This window comes from Amphiprion ocellaris, chromosome 13 (assembly GCF_022539595.1).
Source record: "Amphiprion ocellaris isolate individual 3 ecotype Okinawa chromosome 13, ASM2253959v1, whole genome shotgun sequence".
NCBI lineage: Eukaryota > Metazoa > Chordata > Actinopteri > Pomacentridae > Amphiprion > Amphiprion ocellaris.
Genome location: NC_072778.1, coordinates 30,219,301 through 30,242,781, shown reverse-complemented (window position 1 = coordinate 30,242,781; position 23,481 = coordinate 30,219,301). Strand labels below are relative to the sequence as shown.

Here is a 23,481-nt window from a genome sequence, read left to right as displayed (position 1 = left end):
AAAATTAACTGTCACTTATCCTGTGACACAGACAAAGAGCAGGAAGCGCAGAAAGTGGCACGACTTAGAAAAACAAAGAAATTCAGGACTTGTCCGCAGGAAGAGACTGTCCACTGACGGCTACAAAAACAGGAAACTACGAGCCTCCACTGAGGTGAGTTTGTCAGAACAGGAGATGGATGTTAAAACAAGATCTTCCTTTCTTAAATTAACTCAGACATTTTCACACAACATAAGATCCTTATCTGAATGAGCAGAAGAACCCCAACAAAGTGGCTGGAAACACAATACCAGGCGACAAATTTTAACTGGTATCTATCAGAGCTGTAGTCAGCAGGCCAACCGATTGATTTACTCTGATCTGATCAAGTTCTTATTGGTCAGACGTTCCCCTGTGTTACTGTTATAAGGGGAAAATTGCTATATCTTCTAGGTTTAATCCACCATTGCACCCATTTTGGCAGCAAGAGAAGCAGACTTTGAACTAAAAAAAATCGAATGCAGACTGTGAGGCCCAACTTATTTACCATTTATTTAATATTTCCTCAGAAATGGTTCCAAGCGAACTGACAACATGTCAAAGAGGTCATCTGTGTGGCTGCACTTTGTGCAAACAAAATAACAAAACTTGAGTGTATACTTTGCAAACAGCAGCTTCTCAACAACCAACATTGCAGATCATCTAAAAACAGCAGCTAACTCCACAATAGTTCTTGTACTGGATCAGTAGTTGATTTACTTCTATTTTCAGAAATGGTATGAATATGGGGAGGTGGGCTGCTCCTAGTCTGTTGTTATCATGTCAGTATAACATAACCAGGTTCAAAATATACTGCAAATACTAACTTTTTATGATTTTTTATAATTCTTTTAGGCTAATAAGGTTAGCAGGTAGAATGCACTTTGCTGTTTAGTTTATCTAGAGATAACAGAGATTTTTTTCCCCCAACAACGACCAATCGATTGGTTGAAGAGAAGCCATGATTTCACCCAAGACTTTCTTTGGTTGACTACAACACTAGTATCAACTAATAGTATACTGGATTCACATTTTCCTCGGCCGAGTCAACACATGGATTGTTCACACTTGTTCACAGCTTGTTCCAGGTGGGACTGCTGCACTTTTATTGTGCCTTTACAGGAGGTCCTCGGTTAACAACATCATCAACCTACAGTGTTTCATGGATACGTCCCACAAATTTATTAACAAAGTCTTGCTCCATTCTTCCGACATATGGCGTTTGCGACATTATACTGTAAATAATTTTGTACAGGAACAAGTTGGTAAGTGGAGTGGACTGTACAGTGGTTTTATGTCCTAGATTGTGATGTGTTTGCGTAGGTGAGTGGCATAGGTACTTATGCACATATGTTAGGTTCGACTTACGGCGAAAATCGCGTTACGTCACGCTGTTGGAACGGAATTCCGATGTAAGTGGAGACCCCCCTGTATTGTCTAAAGTATGAAGACAGAACTGGGAGACTTTGTTGAGGCTTGAAGCCAAAGCAGAGGTAGACTCGAATCAAGGTTTATGTAAAAGGTAGATCTGGGATGTCAGAAAACACCACACTAGATGCTGATGCCGTTGTGCTACATGCAACACCTCCGATTTTGGAATTCCAGCACGCTACATGAAGGCAAACATTGCAGAGGCATCACATCTACATGTAGTTTGAACGAATAAAAGTCGAGCAATAGCAGCAACTTCATCCACCCAAGTTTCAGATTTGGGACCCCATAATAATCTAAAAATACTATTTTCAGTGCTTTTTCCCCATCCTGATGAAACTCTGATCGATTTGCTCTAAAAACAGAGAATTTTTGAACATTTTGTATGTAAGATATTGCCAGCGAGACAAATGTGATGTATATGTAAAGTACTACTGTTGGAAAAAACATGCAATGGCACTGTTAGAATTAACTCAATAACTTATTCACATCCATTACAGTGCAGAGTTTGGAGAAATGTTGATGACTTCCATTCAGATCCCTACATTTATTCATTTAAAGCCTAAAAAAAACTAACTTTTCAGCTATTCTACAGTGCATTTGTTTCATGGTGTTCTGTCTTCAGATGCAGAATGAATCATTTCTTCAATAAATCACACACAGAAGTACTTTCTTTCTTAAACATCAGTCCTGTTGACAGGTGTTTATAGTACCGCTATGTAACTGTGTCAGATGATCGTTGCGGTTACAGTTGATCTTACCCAGAGCCCTTCTCCTTCTCCGATCGGATGAGTGTGTTGTTTTCCGATGTTTTGCTGACATTGTCGCTCGACTGGCTGGCTTTAAGTCCTGCGTCTGCTCCTGCAGCCGACGGATCCTTTCTCTTCTTCCTGGCAAAGAACTTTTTAAATGTCTGGAACTTGGACTTCTTTTTTCCTGACAAGACCAAAAACAAAATAAAAATTAATCATTACAGCTCACTGCACAGGGCTTTATTAATGAGAAAATTACACTGACGGCATCTTTACACACTGCCCCAATATAAACTGCAGTTATGCAGCAATTAGCGCTGTGTTGGCTGTAAAAGACGCAGATAGGCCGTCCAGGAGGAACCACACACCGAGACAGAAACATGTACACAAACACTCAAACTCCTGCTTGTAAATCCTCCCCCACAGCGAGTCCACCTCCATTAGCGCCGTAGTGGAAAACTCAACAGCTCTTTTATAACTCCTTAAACAGCTACAAACAGCTTTCATTGCTTTTAGTCGCCGGGGCGCTCAGCAAGAACTGAAAATGCCCATCAGTCCTCCATTGGCCCCACATGCAGCAGAGATGCCTCAACATTTATCTGCTGCTAGTTTCTGTTAAAAATAAAGTCAGGATAGAGAATATTGTGAATCTTTTAAGACTGATACACAAAAATCACGCAAATATTCCAGTGAAGCTGCTGTGCTTTGAGCTAAACATTACATAAAATCCAGGTTTAGCAGGTACCATGTTTATCATATGCAAACTATAGCTGAAGATGAAGGGAGTGCCATTAGTGCTACATCTGAATGTAAAATCACAGGTTTCAATCGCCAACCAAATTGGAGGCTAAATTGCACTGCAGACAGTGTAAAGATGGTTGACAAAACCTTTAAAAAATGAGATTAGAAACATAATATATGCAGTTGTTTCAACACACAAGTAGTTAACACAAAATCATGATCTGTGGCTCGTATGAAATGCTGAGCGGGTCTAGATGACGATGATTTTGCATGATGATGGTAAGATGAAAAGATCCAAGAGATTTTGAAAGACGGTTCATTGTTAGGGCACAGATGGCAGGAGCTTCAGTCACAAAGACTGCTCAACTGGTTCAGTGGAAACAGTGACTAATGTGATATCTGCACTTAGATCAAAGGGAAAACACCAGTATAACAGGATTTGATGACTCTGATTCTTGTACATTAGTGTAATATGTAAAGAAAAGAGCAACTCTTCCCCAGTTAAGTGAGAATGTCAGTGCAGGACGTGATCAGACATAAAACAGGATGTGATAGTAGGTTGAGGTAGATCAACCATCATTCCAAAGATGAATGCACATTTGAGACTACATTGTTGTTTAAAACAAAGCTTCTGGTATAAAGAGTGAGTCAGATGAGTCATTCTTTACCATATTTCAACAAGTTGGTAAGTGCATATGTCTGATTTACACCAAGATAACTGTACAGGCCTGAACGTTTGACCCCTAAAGTGAGGAGATCTCAGAATCTGAATGAGTTTTATTGCCAAGTAGGTTTGCATATACAAGGAACTTGACAGTTTTTGGTGTTTTGGTGTATAGCCGTAAACACTATCATGTAGAAAAAATTGAAAGACGGTTAAAGGAAAAAAACAAGTGTAAATCCAGTGAATTATTTAGGTTAAAAAAAAGAAACAGAAATATTTCCACTGTGCAAGAATGTGCAAACTAACTGCATGAGAATGTGTAAGGTTGCATAGTATGTAATGTCAACAACTTGAAATGGACAAAAGCATAACAATAATCCCATTTAAAAGACTGTGCAAGTGTGCAAGTCGGTGCCTATTGTGGGTCCTGTTGATGAGACCAGCTGCTGTTCAGAAAAAGGTGGTTCTGTTCTGCTTTTTGGGCATTTTATGACCATGGTTTGGGTCCATTTTTCTCTTTAGAGGGAAGGATCTCTGCAAATTATTACAAAATTGACCAGGAATACAGGGGGTCATCGAGTTATGTCGGAGTTCCGTTCCTACGGATCGATGTAAGTCGATTTTCATCGTAAGTCGGAACTCCAGTGAAAATGTAAACAAAGCCCTTAGGTGCATCACAATATCAATCAGTTCTTTGGAAAAGTCATGAATACCAATGACTTTCATGCATGTGTGAGTCATTTTACAAGCCATATTCGTCCGCTCCACTCGCCCACTAGTTCCACGTAACCAGCTGCAACACGACGACGGAACGCCGTAGGTCGAGGACGTCATAAACCGAGGACCCCCGTACAAAGTCCACGACTATGAGGTTAGAGGGGGCCACTGAATGGTTTGATAAAGTTGAAAATGACACGATTCATATGTTATGGAGTTACAGTCACCTATGGGAGATATAAACCAACGTGCAAGACAGTGCTCTCCTCCACCATCATCAAAACACCGAATGAGAAAATATCTCTAGAAAAATGGTGTTCGAGATCCTTGAAAAAATAATGCAAAGTAGCACTGAACATGTTCTGGGGGCATATGGTGGCCCAACACCTTACAGATGTACTCATGTTAGTTCTTCCTTTAATTTGTCACCTATCTGTGTAGATTTTAGATTTTGATGAGGAATAAGAATTACTGTAATTAAAAAAACATAATTTCTTTGGTTCTGTTGCAGTGACTTTGAGCCTTTCTCCTATATTATGAGTCTGACAGTGTTGTAGGAGTGCAAATGCTTAATTGAAGCTGCACTACATCAAGACAAAAGTCAGAGATGCCAGACTGACATCCTCATCGATACGAAAATAAAAACAGCGTGGAGGATTGATCAGGTTTTCTGTCAGAGGATTAACATATTATATAACCAGAGACAGGACAGTACTGAGGTGCAAAACAGATGGAAACAGTGAGCACAAAAGGAGAAGCCAGGAGGAAAAAAAAAGCTGTAATCAAACTATTTTGAGAATCCACACCCCTTGGCTACCCGTGAAAAAATGCTCTGGCAGAGACTTAAAAAAAGATGCATTCCTTTTAGATGAGCTCTGTCATGTTTGTCCTTGTGGGGAATCCTTCAGCATTCCTTCTCTAAAAATATGTTTTTTCTGGTTGGATCACAGCTGAAAAATGTTTGGCATCTAAACTTGTTGATGCTTGGGGTTAAAATTTCTGGTTCAGAACACGTTAAACATTTTACATTTTAGAGCTTATACCTTGTCTTTAGGGATGGGGTGTGTGCTACATCGGAAAAAAAAAATCACAAAAACTAAAAGTCACAAATAAGCTGCACTCAAAAGCTGTTTCTTTACTTGCTTGAAGAACTAAATATAACACTTCAATGAGCTGTAATTAAAGAAACTACATTTAATGTAAACTTTCATCCAAAGAAGAAATGCTGGATGCAAATTCTCTCCTCTTTTGTCTGACAGCACAAAGTGAACTGCTGTATTCACTTGAGGAGCTTCCAACATGCTTTTTGATGAAGCTTCAGAGGCCTTTCTGCACAGCCAAGATGAAATTATCGAGGGGAAGCACCACCCGACGGTGCCATTTATTGTTCTATTTTAGGCACAATACACCATTAAGCTAAAGGTCTGTGCTCATAGAGAGCTGATTCAGTGGAAGGTCAGTGTAGCTCGGTGGTCATTGTAAGATATTATAATTTCCTAATACACTTTCTCTAAGTCACCAACACAACTATAGACACATGCTCAGAATAGCAGCATGGGAATTTCAATGCATTTTAAGGTCACTATGAGGCAGAACTGATCTCAGAATTAACATTAAGCGGCTTTTCACTGCAGGAACTTGAGGTAGGAGCAAAGTGGCGTTAAGGTTTACAGGAACTGACCTGTAATCTGCTGTTCCGTTTCCATTGTGGTGGAAAATCCAACAAGTTCGACCACCACGTCAACTCTGAGTGCACCAACACAACAAAACATAGGAGCCACTAGCTACTCGATGAAGACATCAATAGAGTAGAAAAATTGCATTTGCTCAACCAATCAGCATTTGTCTTTCCCAAGTTTAACCAATCAGTGAGAGGCTCTGCAAATTTCTTTGTCCAGGGCCACTCAGAGGAATCTACCTAGAAGAATATCAGCGCTGAAAGAAGTTCTACAGGGGTGTCTTTTAAAATAAAACATGAACTATTTGAGCCTTTTTGCCTTTATTTATGGTGAAAGGTAAAGTGAGAGGAAATATGGGAGCAGAAAGGCAGTGACATGTAACAAATCACGTTGCGCAGGAATCAAACCCAGATTGTTGCGTTGGGGACTTTATATTGGACACATGGGGTGTCCACTGAATCAAAATCTGTAAAACACGTGATTATCAAAATAAGATGTTGTTTTCTCATTGTAAACTGATCTGAAAATGCTCTAAAGGTTTTTTTGGTGGTGAGGATACTCCCAGACAACCATACCTGATTCTAGTTCCGCTTTTTTCACTTCTCTAAAGTTTGCAAAACTTAACCACTCAGTGTTGAGCCCTGAACGGCAGTTTCAGTGCCACTCAGAGGTCCTTACCTAGAATTCAGGTACCTAGTATACCCCCACAAATGACCCGAAAAGAGTTTATTTTTTTTAACAGCTTTATTTCTTTTGCCTTTTTTCCTTTATTTATAGCAACAGTAAAAGAGAGCTGGGAAATAGTGGAGTAGTGAAAAGCTCTGACATGCAGCAAATTGCCTTGAGCTGGAATCAAACCCAGGCTGCTGTGATGGGGACTATAATGTGGATACATGGGACTCAACCAAGTGAGGTATCGGGGAACCCTAAAAATGTTTTTGTAAATTTGGAACTGGCATGAAGTTTTAACAATAGTTAACTGCCTCTTAGGCTGGCGATTTCAGAAACTAATCCAAACTACTTTGCCTATATGGCCCAACACAAAAACATACTGAAAAGAAAAACATCAAATTTGAAACAAGGTTTTCAGGTGCTTTGAAAAACAGAAGGAATCAGTCAGATCTTGCATTTTTTTTTCTAAGTGAACGTTCTCTCACACTGTAGATCCAGCACAAACTACCAGCCACCAATCACAAAGAAGCTGCCTGTCTGACACCATCGCTGGTCTAAAGCCAACATGTTGGGATGAACGCGACTGGCAGACTCCATGTTCTGTGGAGTTGTGGATGATGTTCAGCTCTCTAGAAGTCGATAGCAGTGACTCATAAAAACAGACATCCAACTGCCTGTTTCCTGCAACAAACTAGCTTATCACTTAAATGTCAGAGTAAAAGAGGACAAACTTCAGATCCAGGCTAATGCATGGCCAAAAATCCCTAAATCTGAAGTTCCCACACCCACACAGACACTTCTGACCTCCTAATGCTCGTCTTGGTTTTTCCCATAAGTGCTGTTGTCCATCTGTTTTCACGGTGTTTGCATGTCTGTATATGAGTGAGAGATGATGACAGCCTCATCTGGTGCTTCATTTCCTGCCACCAGCTGCACAGAGATTTTAGAAGACCATGCACTATCTTCATAATTGATTATTTTCACATTAGACAGAAAGTTTACAGAGACAATATCAGCACTGATTGTTTTTGTGCAACAAATGAGATCCCAGAGATTTGTAAAATATGCACTCCTTGGTTCTGGTAATATAATGGTCTGTAGCTAACTGCAAATACCTGTTTTTAGCATCAACAAACTGTGTAAGAGTGTGTAAAGGGTTGTGTCAGTCATTGCATATCATCAGCTGTTGCCTGGTGATCTTTTCTCCTGCAAGTATCATAATTATTAGAAAGTCCATTTCTGTGACATTTCTAGTAGTTAACTGGATCAATGATCACGCCTGTTACATAAAGACATATGCTATAATCTGCTTAAAGAATAAATTAACCAACTGCATTGTTGAAGTTAGCTAATACAGTTGGTAAAAAATAATCAAAATTTAATAAGACTTATTTGATTATCAAAATAAGATGTTGTCTTTTCATTGTAGTTTGATCACAAACACTCAGAAGGTTACTAATACTCCTAATCCAGGACACCTGATTTTAGTTTCATGTCTTGTCGCCTTTTCAGTGCTTTAGAGTTTGTAGGTCTGATGAATGAATTAATAAACAAGAACTGTTATATTAAAAAGTATTGTAAAAAAATCTATCTTTAACATATTTACTGTATTACTTCATGTAAATACACTACTGTTCAAAAGTTTGGGGTCACTTAGAAATGTCCTTATTTTTTAAAGAAAAGCAGTTTTTTTCATTGACAATAACATTAAATTAATCAGAAATACAGTGTAGACATTGTTAATGTGGTAAATGACTATTCTAGCTGGAAACAGCTGATTTTTAATGGAATATCTCCATAGAGGTACAGAGGAACATTTCCAGCAACCATCACTCCTGTGTTCTAATGCTACATTGTGTTAGTTAATGGTGTTGAAAGGCTCATTGATGATTAGAAAACTCTTGTGCAGTTATGTCAGCACATGGATAAAAGTGTGAGTTTTCATGGAGAACATGAAATTGCCTTGGCGACCCCAAACTTTTGAACGGTAGTGTATCATTTTTAAATTGTACTTATTTTCCCCACTGTCACTTTTAGGTCACCACACATGAAACCCAAGAACAAAAATACAAAATAAAAGCACAAAATTTTCATTTTCAAGTTACTTGGTGCACTTTAAAGTTGTCAAAATAAAAGCAAAAAGGAAGCAAAGACATCAAGTTTAGGATTTCTACAGTTTTACAGTGTCTCTTTGCATACAGATAATTCTGATATATACAGCCGAAATCAAATAAAATGTACAGATTTGCCTGTGCTTCATAAGCATGAGCATCTAACTGGAAACACAAATTAATAATAGGAGTCTTTGGTGCTAACATTCAGCTAGAAACTCAGTGAGCTGTTTGACCTTCATGATGAATAAACCTTCGTCTCTTTGATCGTAGCCCTGAAGACCAAACTACACAGTGTAAATAAAACTTACAGTACAATCTGCTGAAGGGGAAAGGCTAATACAAAATATTAATACAAAAGCCTGTTTTCACACTCTGCATACTAGAAGACCTTTAAAACTCCCAATTCAAGAAAAGACTAAAACATGCAAATTGAAGACAAAACCTTTTCATGCATTTTCAGTGAATAAATCCACTCTGCATAGGTAGTAATGACATCCAATCAAGCATTAAGTGAACATTTAATCAAACCATTACCGGAACACTCTTCCTGGACCTCAGCAGGCTCCTGATTGGTCGTCACGTCTGGAGGTCCTGATGCCATGGCAGCACCGTCACTGCTGCGAGGAGACAGAAAAGATTCAGCGTTGATCATAATTTAATGATAATACGTCTCTGATGAAATCCAGGAAAAGGTGAAGGTGAGGCTGGATGTTTAGATCATTATTGGTTCATTTAAATAAATTAATTAAAAAATACAGAAATGTGAGGAAAAATCCAAACTTCTGAGATTCTTGCAGTCATTTTTTGACAACGGAATTCAGGAAACAAACAACAAACATAAGACTATATTATTTTGATCAGTTATTTTGTCTTAACCTGCTTCCATCTCCTTATTTTGCTCATGCAGCAGCCACCACCTGCAATGTGATCACACTCCATGGATTGTAAAGTGATTAATGTCCTACTTGGGAGTGTCGTGACTGAGTAAAAGTGTTTGGCATGAAGGGATGGAAGCTGAACAAAAAACAAATTCAACTTAAAATCTGTTATATAACTCCTGCTGATGCTGATTTATTTACTCGTTCCTTTAAAGTTGAACATGTGAAGTTTGTCCTCGGCGAACTTCAATTTTCTATTATATCTTGTGTTTCAATCGTCACTACAATCCAAACAGTCTGAACAGAAGCATCTCTGCTATGTTTCCAGGGTTCTGCTCTCTCGTCTTCTTCTCTGAACTGAAATGTTCACGTGTTGCCAGCAGCAGATGCCCGGCAACGTCCAACACAAACTCAAACAGACACCAAATCACAGAACAAACTGGTTTCTTGTTATTTCTCTCAGCAGCAGTGCATCACGTTCTGGCTGCAGATTGAACCTTTACTGTATGAGACACCATTTAAACGTCATCATCCGGCTTCTTCTGAGCTTTTAAATCACTCATTTCATTTAATTTCATGAGTCTGTGGTGGAGTTTGAGGCCGCGTGAGGTTGCAGCTCCAGCTAACCGACCTGTCAAACAGAGGGACCATTAATTCACAGACTTCCACACGACTTCCTATTCTAGTCTCAGATCTAATTAGTGATGCACTGAGCTGCGTGTTCAGGATTTCCTGTGCAGTTCGGCTGGAAGCTGAGTCACTGCTGATGTGGTTTTCAGTAAATTAATATCTCAGAGTTAATTGTGGCAAAGTAACCATTTATCTTGTTGTGGTGACATAATCTGTAGAGGTCAGTGTGTCGGTCCAGATTTCAACAAACACTGGATCTGTCACCATGAAACTTCATTAAGACATTCATAGTTCCCAGAGGATGAATCCTGCTGACCTCCATTTGTACATTAAGAATTTCATTGTTTAGGTCTATATGCAAAACCCTGAACTAATCTGCAATTTGTTGACTTTTAATGAAATACAAAATAAAATATGATGCATTTTTATAGAACAGGAAATGGTAAAATAATAAGTAAATGCAAATGTCTCAGAAGTTAAGGCCTTGTCTAAATTAAGATGAATATTTTGTGGATTTTCCTTCATCTGGGTCTTTTATCAACAGACTGATGGCATTTTGGATGTTTTTCAAATGCTTTCAAAGTAAAGATTTTGAAAACCTTGCTTGCGTACACTACCGTTCAAAAGTTTGGGGTCACTTAGAAATGCCCTTATCTTTGAAAGAAAAGCAGTTTTTCCATGAAACTAACACCATTAAATTAATCAGAAATACAGTCTAGACATTGTTAATGTGGTAAATGACTATTCTAACTGGAAACAGCTGATTTTTAGTGGAATATCTACATAGAGGTACAGAGGAACATTTCCAGCAACCATCACTCCTGTGTTCTAATGCTACATTGTGTTAGCTAATGGTGCTAAAAGGCTAACTGATGGTTAGAAAACCCTTGCATAATTATGTTAGTACATGAATAAAAGTGTGAGTTTTCATGGAAAACATGAAATTTTCTGGATGACTCCAAACTTTTGAACAGTAGTGTAAATGTGTTTTGTACAACAAAGTTTGGGAAATCAACACACACACAGTATACTAAAGCTGCATCTGCGGTGTCCTATATTACTTCACATAATATAATTTCTTTAGTTTAAAGAGCACAACAATGATGAAATGACAGAATGTCAATCTCTGTTATTTAATTATTCGTCGATATCAGCTGACCTGCATGCTTGTTGGAGCATTTGTAGTTGTTTTCGTGTTCTCAGAGATGTTTTGAAAAACAAGAGTTGTGCAGACAGATTTCTCTTAAATGAAGAAGATAAGCAACTAGAAAGTAGTGTTAGTTTATACAGGGCAGAAGAAGGGCAAAAGACTGCCCATAATTTAATGGTCTGTAAAAAACTGTTTTGGCTCAAAGTTACTCTTGTCCTTCTATAACACTGAAAAAAGACTGTGCACAGTGTATTTGACTATTGCACATGTACAGTAACTAATATCTAGTAATAATATTGCAATTAACTTTATTCCTCATGTTATACAACTGAAACCATTGGACAGGTAAAACTATGAACACAGTTGACTTAACTGCAAACAAGAAGTTTTTACAGTACTACTAATGTAGTACAGATATAACAAGCTGCTTTAGCAAGAGATGACAACTCCATCCAGCTCCAGGAAAACATTGCAATGTGTGTTTTTCAGGGGGAAACAGTTAAAAATTATGTACTACTCCTATACTACATAAAATACTACTATATAAAATCCAGAAATTGTTGATTCTGTTCAGCATGACGTCCATGTTTTCCATGATTTCCATGTTTGCCGTCAGTGCAAACAGCCTCTTGCTCTCCATTAAGAAAGTGACTGGAGAACTTCTTGTCAACTGTGTTTACAGTGAGTTGTGTATTATAGAAACAGATGGTACATTCCACAGGGTTTGTTGACACGCGGAGAGTCTGTCGTCAGTTTTACCATTACATAACCGTCAGCTACTATCAGCATCTAAGCTCTCGTTAAAGTCACAAATCTTCATCACTGATTCGTTTCCAGAGTTTCCTTTATTATCTACAGCAGAGAAACAGCTGAACTGAACTGATCTATGAGAGTCGCTGATATCACCTGTTCAATAAACCACAAACTATGGTATCTATATTGTTTTAATATTTCAAATATTGCATCTCATGGTCACAAACGTGATACACTGTGCTGTTGTGTTACCATTTCCTGTCTGCTGCCACTAAAGCCAAGAGTTCTTCACAAACACATCGACTCAGGAACCTTAATAACATCTCCAGGAAACAGATACAGACAGAAACAAACACAGACGTTCATACAGCAGGTCGTCTATGATATGAACCAACGGAAACAATGAAGAGCCACAGAGAGAGATGGGAAGTGCTGATGTTAGCCTCATATTTAGGAATAAAGAAATGAAACCTGTGCTTGATCTAAAACATTGAAGTGTTTCATGGTGGAGAACTGCAGTTTGACTTGGGCAGCACAATTAATTAAAATATTATCGAAATTGCAGTGGACAAGTGCAATAACCAAACCAAAGGAGTTGCAATTTCATAAACAAGAAAAGCACTCAGAGAGCGCAGTACTCCGCCAAGGCTGCTCAGTCGTATCATTTCCAACGGCTGAAATCTTGATAAAAACTTGTCGCAGACATCATGGCACCATAGAATGTGGCCATTTAATATAGATGTACCCACAAACAAAATGACCTTGTGCTGAGAACAGGCGTGTGTTCTGCATGTATACATTATGTAAGGATACCAAATCGCCTGACCTAAATATGGAGTGGGCAGCGGGAATTGATGGGACTCAGAAACACCCCACAATTTAATTGTTCCTTGTATCATTTCCGATAGATAAGTCCCAATAAATCCACAGTGGTGGATTTGTAGTAGGATCGCAATCATTCACTTGTTGTCATGGTTACAGTAACGCTGTGCCGCTATCTTGCAATGATACAGAAATCTTTAACAAATCTGTGGATCCAGACTATAAGCTGCATCAGTGCCAAAATCAAATCCATAAGTCCATTTTTGAGTAATGTTGTGAACAGACAGACAAATGCCGCCAATCGTCACATAACTCTGCCGTTCCTTGGCAGAGACTTGACTCTCCACATGCTAGGGAAAGTGGTTGTTTGGACTGCAGCAGAAATTCTCAGTCATGGCACTGACTGTTTATTCTGGTCATGATGTCTTTAGCATATCAAAAAACATGGATGTGTTAACAAGGTAGAAATGGGATTTTCAGTGGAGGGGTCTTGCAAATTTCTGGAATTTACTGATATTATTTATTGTTTTCTGGTTGACATTTGAAGTTAAGGGTATTTCACACATGCTCTGAAACGTATACATCTCAATGGCCTCTGCACTAACAAGGTTAATGCTTGCTTCTTAGCACGGGACAAATACATCTTGGCTGTTGAAAAGTTTGCGACAAATTGAAAGCTTGCTGCTTTAAAGGATGCTGAAGTTGTCGCTGGAAGTTTTAAAAACTATTTTCCTCAGTGAATATGTGTGCTGTGTGAAAGGCCCTTTAAGCTTTGGTAGCGTAGCTACAAATTTGCCATATTTACTCCACCAAGGAATGCAGTGGAGTTATGTGACGATCGACGTACATTTGTCTGTCTGTCTGTTAGCAACATTACTCAAAAACGGACTAACGGATTTGGATGAAATTTTCAGGGAAGGTCAGAAGGGGACACAAGGACCACCTCATTACATTTTGGCAGTGATGCGGTTTATAGTCTGGATCCACGGATTTGTTAAAGATTTCTGTCTCATTGCGAGATAGCAGCACGGTGTCACTGTAACCATGACAACAAGTGAACACTACATCAGCTGCCTGCTGATGATCACATGATTGCAGTCCTACTACAAATCAACTGCTGTGGACGTATCGAGACTTATCCATCGGAAATCATACAACAAATGAGCAGCCTTGACGGAGTACTGTGCTGTCCCAGTGCTTTTCTTGTTTGTCACTTTTTCACTTGCAGTTTAGATTTGTGGCAAACATGCAGTGATTTTTTGACCATCTTTGTGGAAAACATGTGATTTACATTTAACACCTTTAATACCTGACAAACATTTATTTTTCTTGTAGTTGCACCTTTCTGGTTCTCAGCTGTTCGTCCTCTGCCTATGTTGGTTTTCACACAATTTGTATTAATCTCTGCAGTACAGTCTATGAGTGTATCTCACTTCTTGCTGGTGTCATGTGGGGCAGAGTTCAGGCTCCCTGTAATCCTCCAGAGGATAAAGTGGGTTTTAGCTAATGGATGAAGTTTTCCATTAAAGTTTTCCAGTAAAGCAAAGTAAGCAGGAAGTCCACTGCAAGTTTGCCACAAATTCAATTTGCATTTGAAAATACGACTTTGCTGCAAACTTGCGACATCATTGCCAAACGCCAACCTCAACTGTTTGTCCGAAGCCTAAACATTTTGTCTGGGCAGGAAAGTAAATGAGTGTATTTCCAGAAAGTAAATGATGTCTTGTTGTGTTGAAGGTAAACTGTCATTTTAGGGAAACTGCAACTATAGAAGAGTTGATGTAACACTGAAAAATCTGAGGAAACAGTTTTATATTGTGGACAGATTGGAGGTCAAAGGGTCAGGGGTCAAAGTGACTGACCTGCTCCCACTTCCAAAGCCGGATCCCCACGGCGACATCCTCCGCTTCATCTACGAGAAGGATGAGGAGGCAGCAGGGGATGAGAGGAAGGAGGGAAGACAGGCAGAAAAGTGGATTTGCAAAGACGGGAAAAGTTACAGAAGTGGGGATGAGTAAGGATCACATAAATAAAGAGCGAAGAGGAGAGGAGGGACAAACACAAGATGGAGGGAAGGAAGAGGTCAGAGCAAGGGGTTGTGGGAAAGAACAGCATGAAAGGAAAGAATAGTCGGTTAGATAAACACAAGAATATTGAGACGAAGACAAGAGACAAAAGGGAAAACAGACGTACAGTAAACACAGCGGCCTTTTCAGTGGAAAGCAGCGGCGAAATTTGCAACCGAAGACGGCGAGGAGAGTTTAGTGGAATTATGTTCTCACTGAAACATCCGAAATAAACAAACAAAAGACCCGAGAGGCTTTTTTAACAGAGAAGGGAAAATAAATCTTGTAGATCTTAACAGTTATGGAAAGACCTTCATGTTTTGCAACCAAATTCAACAGAAATAATGAGCGTTTCAAGTATTTTTCCATTCATTTTAAAATATTTGCACACTGATTTCAGAGTTTGCAATCAGTCAAACTAATTTAATCATCAAAAGATATAAAAATAGTACAATTTTCCACACAATGCAGCTTGTCTGTGTGGTTATGTGAGCTTAGTGCAGGTTGTATACAGTACAACTAATAAACTCTCTGTTATGACCAACTTTTATGACGATTTGTGTCAAAAAGCTGTTGATGCATTTAGTAAAACCAAATACTGAGGAGTACAAATTCAAATCCAGTTTGCGCATTTTAAATGTGGACATAATCTTGGGTCCACTGAGTCCATAATGGCTCTGTACAATGACAGATTTATTGATTAATGGGCTGATTTTGAGAAAACTTGCCGATCACTGGCTCCCACATAATCTGATCACTTTGGGGTTGAATAACAGGATCTGTGCTGGGTCCATTTTCAAATCAGAAAACGTCACCTGCAATGTTGAGAACAGGCTGCTTCTATTATAAATATCATTACTGCTAAAGGACAAAAAGGAAAAACTGAACTCTCACTGAGCAAGAGAGAGAAGAAGCAGCAGAGGAGGAGACATAATCCACTGTTGTCTGCAAAGCTAACAGATAATAAGACTGAAGACGAAAAATGTTAACTAAAATGTACATTTGCGCAGAAATTTGTACCTCTATTGGTACTGTTATAACATTTATGTATTTTATCAACTATAAATACAACACAGTGACATCTCCACAATATACTGGCCATCAGCTGCCCTGTTTCTCTAAATATTCGCATCAAACACTGAAAAACTCACATCAGCTGTATGCTAGTTCTCAGTACAGCCCAGTTTATTCTATAGAGGGTGCAGGAGACACTGTACATTCATGCGTTTATTCACATAAGTTGCATGTGAATAGATTTAAAACATCAGTTTTAATTCTGTTTCAAGTCTGGGTCAGACACTGTGTATAATGGATAATCTAACTTGTAGTCCTTGTGATTGGCTAATTTTGTTGCATCAGATTGTGATTTCACTTTAAAATCGATAAATTGCTCAGTCCTTGTATTGTATCTGCTACAAATCATACCTGACAAACAACATGCCTCAACAAATAAACACAAAGAAAGTGTTAAGCAGTTTATCTCAGCTGATCATGATTTTTTTTATCTATGATTTTCTTTTATTCATTGCAAAGTTAAAATACAATGAATAATCAGGCTGCTTTGAGATCAGCACCACATTGTTCCACAGTTACAGAAAAACACCAATGTTGAATTAATGTCCTGATTTATATAAACAGCCAACATGAGGCGTTTCTAATATTCTTTAAATGAGTGAGACAGAATAACAACCTCCTCCAGCCAATATTACACATTTTATGGCACAACTACATTGAAGAAGGCGTGAAGAATCTCATAAATCTGCACCGAGTCTGTTCTCATCACAGTTCAACTAGATTTTACATGTTTACTATGCAGACTGTTACATTCTGACATCCATCATTTTGTAGATCTGAAGCCCATAAAATTTCAAACCACAGCAGCCCCGTAACGCCTTATTCTTCTGCTCATTGTAAACATTGTTTTCTTGCATCTGCTTGTACATTAAATGCTTTTGTCCAAGTTGCACAGATGATCAGAATCAGAAATATTTTATTGGTCCCTGAGGGGAAATTGATTATATCAAAGCTGCTCCCATTGAAAGCCTTAGAAATTTAAGCAGCATAAAAAATATAGGACAACATGAGAAAAACAAGAAAGACACTCAGAGCGCAGTACTCCTCCAAGGCTGTTCATTCCCCCATACTGCATTGTCAGAAATGCAGCATTTTTTTTTTTTTTTTTTTTTTTTTTAGAAATGCAGCATTTTTTTTATTAGTTATTGATGATCAGAAATCACGGCACCATAGAATGTGGCCATTTAATATAGATGTATCCACAAACAAAATGACCTTGCACTGAGCACAGGCGTGTGTTATGCATGTGTGCGTTATGTATGGATATTGAATCGCATGACCTAAATATGTAGTGGTGGGAATTGGTGGGACTCAGAAACACCCCCACAATTTAATCAGTTGTTCTTTGTATCATTTCTGACGGATAAGTCGTTATAAGTCCACAGTGGTGGATTTGTAGTAGGATCACAATCATGTGATCATCAGCAGGCAGCTGACGCAGTGTTCACTTGTTGTCATAGTTACAGTGACGCCGTGCCGCTACCTTGCAATGACACAGAAATCTTTAACAAATCCGTGGATCCAGACTATAAGCCGCATCACTGCCAAAATCTAATCCTATGGTCCTTGTGTCATTTCAGACCTTCATTGAAAATTTCATCCAAATCTGGTAGTCTGTTTTTGAGTAATGTTGCGAACAGATGGAATGACAGACAGCCAGACAAACATACGCCGATTGTCACATAACTCTGCCATGCTACTTGGCAGAGTAAAAATATGTCCAAATCAGTAGAAAGATGTTAGCGCAAAATACTAAAATGTTCATTGCACCTGGAGAAAAAAATAATAGCTACACATAAATAATTTTTTTCTATATGTAATATATAATAATAGTTATAATTGTGTTATTGCACAGAGAAGTTGTTTACTGATAGTTTATTAACTTATTTCATGCAGTGTAAACATCACCAGCTTTATTTAGACGTCCATGAGTGTGTGCATGAGTGAGTCTGTCTGTCAGCCTCATTACATAACAATGGATTAGCACGTAGCGGCATTCAGCCCAGTGGGGGTTTGGCTTTATTAGACAGCAGAAATAACCTCATTAACACCCACATACAGTCAACACGCACACCGACACACACACACCACACAGCGGAGATAACGCATCCATATTCGACTACGACTTTAAATCTGGGCAGAAATGAAGCTTACAAACAAGTTAACACACACCATGATACACTTCTTCTTCTTTAGTGCCATCTGCTGCCAGTTGAGTCTTGCCCAGCGTCCAGATCCAGACGACACAAATCTGACTGGACCCAACGGCGTCCAGGTAGCAACTCAAAGCTTCGAGGAAAAGCTGCAAGATTCAGCTAAAGGAGTGAGCTCCTCTGAGTCGAACTTGACTTTGTCTGCAGGGTTTCTATCCTTCTCACGTAAAGCAAATCTAATCAAGTTCAGTCCTAATCCCTCAATGGAACCAGTGTTACCAGACTCATTGCACCACAGGCTTATGGTGGTGACTAACTGGCTACTGTCACATGCAGATGACATTATGTTTGACTGAGATCCCCCTCATTGGTGCATGTTCTTGATTCAGAAATTAAGCTTTTAATGCGATTAATAAACCCATTCATGGTATCGCTGCATACAGCCTGCTCTTGTCTATCTGTGAAGGAATAATCTAATGTAGCAGGACGAAACAAATCCATTCCACTCCAGTCCTAATTGTTGTGTACCAGCAGCTGAACACGGCTAATATCAACTTGATTACATTACAGCAGCAATTAGGTCTGCAGAGTGAAGAGCTTACAGTGTCTGAGCACCACAAACACAAGCTAAGAGCTCAGTAAAATACAGCGTGTGGCGGAAATATTTTACCATTTGAAGTGAAACACGGCTGGAATCCAGCTTCTATCACTGCAGTGTGACTAGTTCAAGAAATCTGGTAAAGCCTTCTCTCTTAGATAACATGATTACAGCACCGTAGAGATTTTCCATTAGGCTCGAACAGACAGAAAAACCCCTTAGCTGCATAAAAACCCGAGTCATGTGAAGGCTGTTGGTGCTGAACTGTTTATGAATGAAATTTTTGTTTTCTGTCGTACATTCCATCTGCTCAGTCACAGATCATCAGTGAGGGGTTTAAATGAAGAAACAAGCTGCTATGAATCATTTAGGCACAAATTCTAGTCTTAACCCTCTGAACACCAGGAATTTTTTTGCTCCTGTCACATTTCTATCAACTGTGGACTCATTTTTTCTTGTAATATAATGTCCTGTATCCTCCATGGATAGAAGAAAGAAAATGCAAAAATGTTGTCTTTTTCTGCAGGAAAATAAAAAGTTTAATATCATAAATAAGTAAAAGCTGATTATTTTAATATTCATTTTGCAAAAGTTTTAAATAGTCAACATGTTCTACACTTTTTCAAGTGGTAACAGGTGTTTTCAATCGGGGAAAAATAGTGACTCTACAAACTTTAGATGTTTTATTATTTACTATATGTTTTCATTTGTTTCTGCTATTGTTTAGCCAGAAAGTCCCTGAATTTTCTTCACACATCTGTTGGTCACAGCTGAGTCATTAATGTCTTCATGAATGTGTAGAGAGGTGCAGAATTTTTAAAAAAAAAAGTTTTTAACAGAATCTTCTTAGAACAAATGATTTGTCTTTGGCAATTTTTTAATTTTAATTTTTTTTTTTTTTTACAGAACATGTTAAAAATGAGTAGTTCAAGGACTGTCTGAAAGTTGAAAAGCTGACAGTTCTTTCTGGTATTACTGTTTCTGGCTCTGACACATAGTGTAGTTTTGGTGATTTTTAAAATAAAACAGAGGTGGCAGGTTTTAAAGGTAAGAGCTGTAAAGTGTTACAGAGCCGACTCCCTGATCGAGATGTTTGATTCTTGAACAAATTAAGCAACAAATTAAACGACACATACGAAACACAATAAAGTGATTTTGAAAAAGTATCACGATTTTGACCTTAAATCTGTCTCAAACTTGAAAATCTGACTGTTCTTCCCGTTCTTACAGTTCCTGGCTCTGATGTACAGTTTCATTCTGGAGATTTTTCAAAAATACAACATAACTGGCAGCTTTTAAAGGTCAGAAGGTTAAAGAACACAAAACAATTCTGTAAAATGTTCATTCTAACTCCCTCATTGAAATGTTTGATTCTTGAAAAAATTAAGCCACAAATTAAACGAAACATGCAGAACAAAGTGGTTTTGAAAAAATATCACGATTTTGCCCTTTAATTTGATTAAACTTGAAGGAATGGCATGTCACAGATGAGTAGTTCAAGGACTGTTGAAAATCTGACTGTTCTTCCTGTTAATTCAGTTTCTGGCTTTAATATATAGTTTAAATTTGGAGACTGAAAGGTTTGAAAGGTCAGAAAGTTAGAGAACACACTCAAAAAAAGTCTGTAAAATGTTAAAGTTCTAACTCCCTGATGGAGACGCTTAATTCTTATCAGAGCAAATGTTTCATTTTTTGCAAAATTTTTAAATGAGACATGCAGAATAAAGTGCTTTTGAAGAAATATTGTGATTCTGACCTTAGATTTGATGGAGCTCTCTGAAGGAATGGCATCTTAGCCATCAGATGAGTAGTTCAAGGACTGTTGTAAGGTTTTGAACTGGACAATTCTTTCTGTTATTTTAGTTCCTGGCTTTGATAAATGGTGCAGTTTTGGAAATGTTTAAAAACAAGCATGCCTTTAGGATTGAAAGAGATTAAATAACACAAAAAGTCTGTAAAGTGTTACAGAATCAACTCCCTGATCGACATGTTGAATGTGAAGATGTTTTTTTTTGGTCTTTCCTCATGTGGGATTGACTGATCTGGACTCTCTGACCTTGGACTCGCAGCCTCTAATTTCTGTAGCGAGGATCGCTATCAACATATCCCTGTGTGTGGAATCCATGTTGGAAAACTTACAAAGACCTATTTTTAGGTGCCTGGCCAGCAAAGAACTAAAGAAACCTCGTCTCATACTGTATTTGAGACACAAAGCCGGTCTTAAGAGGAGATGAGAAGCTGAGCGGAGGAAGTTGGCCACCGTAATATGATGTTAGTGGGTCCATGACAAGCCAAAAGCCTTCAATTTCCACAGAGAGAAAGAGAAATGAATCAGGACTGAATGGGGAGGGAGGAGAAGGATTTTTCCAGGCAGCTGAAATGATAAACTTGGCTGACTGAGACGAATCTCTCTGTGTGGATGCAGCTGCAGCATGTTGTATATACAGACACTAGCTGCATGCATGTCAGTTTTAAAGTGTATATACAACATAATGCGTGTACCATATGCAGTCTGTAGTGGCTTATGCAGCTTAAGCACACAATTATATTTAAAACAACCTGAAATTCTGTTGATTTGTGTAGAAAAACACATGCATTGCAGAGAATTTTGATATTTCAGACTCAAACCAGGCAGATGACCTTGAATGAATCTCATTTATCGTCTCTGATTGTCTCTCTTTATCCCTCATTTGTCCTCTCTACTGTGCACATCCACTGAATCATATTGGGATTTGCATACTGATGGCATCCACTTTCAAAAAGTCCTATTGAGAACTCCTTCATTAGCCGGCCTCTTTTACTTTAAATGAAGTGCAATTATCAGGTCAAATCAGAGACGAAGTAAAGCTTTTTGTTTTTAAACTGTGGAGTAGCTGGAGTAAATTTCATGACAAATAAAGTTACTGAATAACCAAGGTTCATATCAGGAGGTTAAATGTGGATTAAATACAGCTGATTTACATTCAACTAAGCAGTCAAAATGGCTTGTTATGCTTTGCTGTGTATACAGTGCATACCAGAATGTCATACTTACTACGTTAGTCACCAACCAAGCAGATCTAGTTGCAAAATGCTGGCATTTATATCAGCGAAAAATGACCAACCAACAAGTGAATAACACTACTGGAGGGGAATGCTGCCTATCTTCTTAATCTTTATAGGATAAAAAAACACCCACTGGATCAGATCAAGAAAAAAAAAAGTCATTCCTGCAGATTCACATTTGTCCTCTCTATTTAATGCAAAGATTAAGTAAAACTGAAGTCTATTATATAATAATCTGAATATTTTGGTTAGAAGTGTGAAAGTACTCACAAAGACCAACCAAGCCAAGAATTTTGACTTGAAAAAAATAATTTGTGTAACACACCTAAGAAGTACTCATGTCCTTCACTCAAGCAAAAGTATCAATGCAGCAACACAAAAACACCCCATTAAAGTCAAAAGTCCTGTCAGAAAAACTTTTAGTAAAACTACAAAAGCAGCAAAAAAGTCAAAGTATTAAAGTAAAAGTTTGGTCCCTCTGATTGACATATTATTATATCAGATATCATTAGACTATTATTAGTGAAGCATCAGTGTGTCAGCAGCAGGTTACTGTTGTAGCTGCTGCAGGTTTAATAAATGTGAGGGTTCCAAACATGATTCATGGAAATGAAAAGAAGAAGCAAACAAAGTTCTGGTACACAAATCTGTTTTCAGTTTTACTCTAATCTTTTAAATGAAACCATTTGAGAAGCTTAGAGGGAAAAAAATCACTATTTGAAGGAGCTTGTTAACTCCTCATAGACATTTGAAATGTGAGCCTGACGACACACCACTGTTTGTAAGAAACCAAAGAGGGTGGAAACTGATTTAACCTTTTATCTTGTATTATCTGCTAGGTAAAATCTTCATCTTAGAAGTAACAGAAGCTGTCAGATAAATGTAGTGAAGAATAAAGTATAATATTTCACTCATAAATGTAGTGAAGTGGAAGCATAAAATAGCACAAATGGAAATACTCAAGTAAATTAGCTAAAAATGAGCGCAGTACTTGAGCAAATGTACTTAGTTACTTTCTACCACTGCTGTTGTGCTGAGTTGGATGATAAGATCAACATCACTGTCACATCTGTAGAGCAAGTATGAAAGTAGGAGAAAGCTGGTGAGCTTAGCTTAGCATAAAGACTGGGAACAGAGGGAAACTGTTAGCCTAGCAATGTGTAAAAAATGTGCAGCATCTACATGTTGTGTTTTGTCTGTTTGTGGTTTACAGAGAGTTCAACTGTTTGTTTTTGCAGAGACCTCACAGAGACCAGTCCAATCTTTAGGAATAAAATAAGCTCAATGTCTGCAGGTTCTAGGGAAACCAGAGTGATATCAGTTTTCTTCTTCATCTTACAAAATATGTGAATTTCTACGGATGCATTTGTTGACCAGAGCAAACACATCAGGGCTTCAGATTTTGTCATTTTTTCTAGCAGTCGATCTGGATCTGGTTCATTCTGAATGCTGCACCAGGTCCAGTTTGCCTGTTTAATCTGCCATCTTGTCACGTTTCTCTCCACGTTATTTAATAAAGCATT

At 38.2% G+C, this 23,481-nt stretch overlaps 1 protein-coding gene across 6 annotated transcripts in view; it reads right to left on the bottom strand.

Annotated features, from left to right (window-relative positions):
• Window positions 1-23,481, bottom strand: part of zgc:66433 (CRACD like) — a 66,324-nt gene that overhangs the window by 21,535 nt on the left and 21,308 nt on the right. For 2 of the 6 annotated variants that reach the window (XM_055016681.1, XM_055016682.1), the window contains exons 2-4: window positions 14,885-14,934; window positions 9,324-9,406; window positions 2,212-2,386 (exon numbers count right to left, since the gene is read on the bottom strand). In XM_055016681.1, coding sequence (XP_054872656.1) covers window positions 2,212-2,386; window positions 9,324-9,406; window positions 14,885-14,934 — 308 coding nt within the window. Of the gene's footprint in view, window positions 1-2,211; window positions 2,387-9,323; window positions 9,407-14,884; window positions 14,935-23,481 lie in introns of those variants that run through there. The other 4 variants (XM_055016679.1, XM_055016684.1, XM_055016683.1 and 1 more) reach the window with 3 other exon arrangements.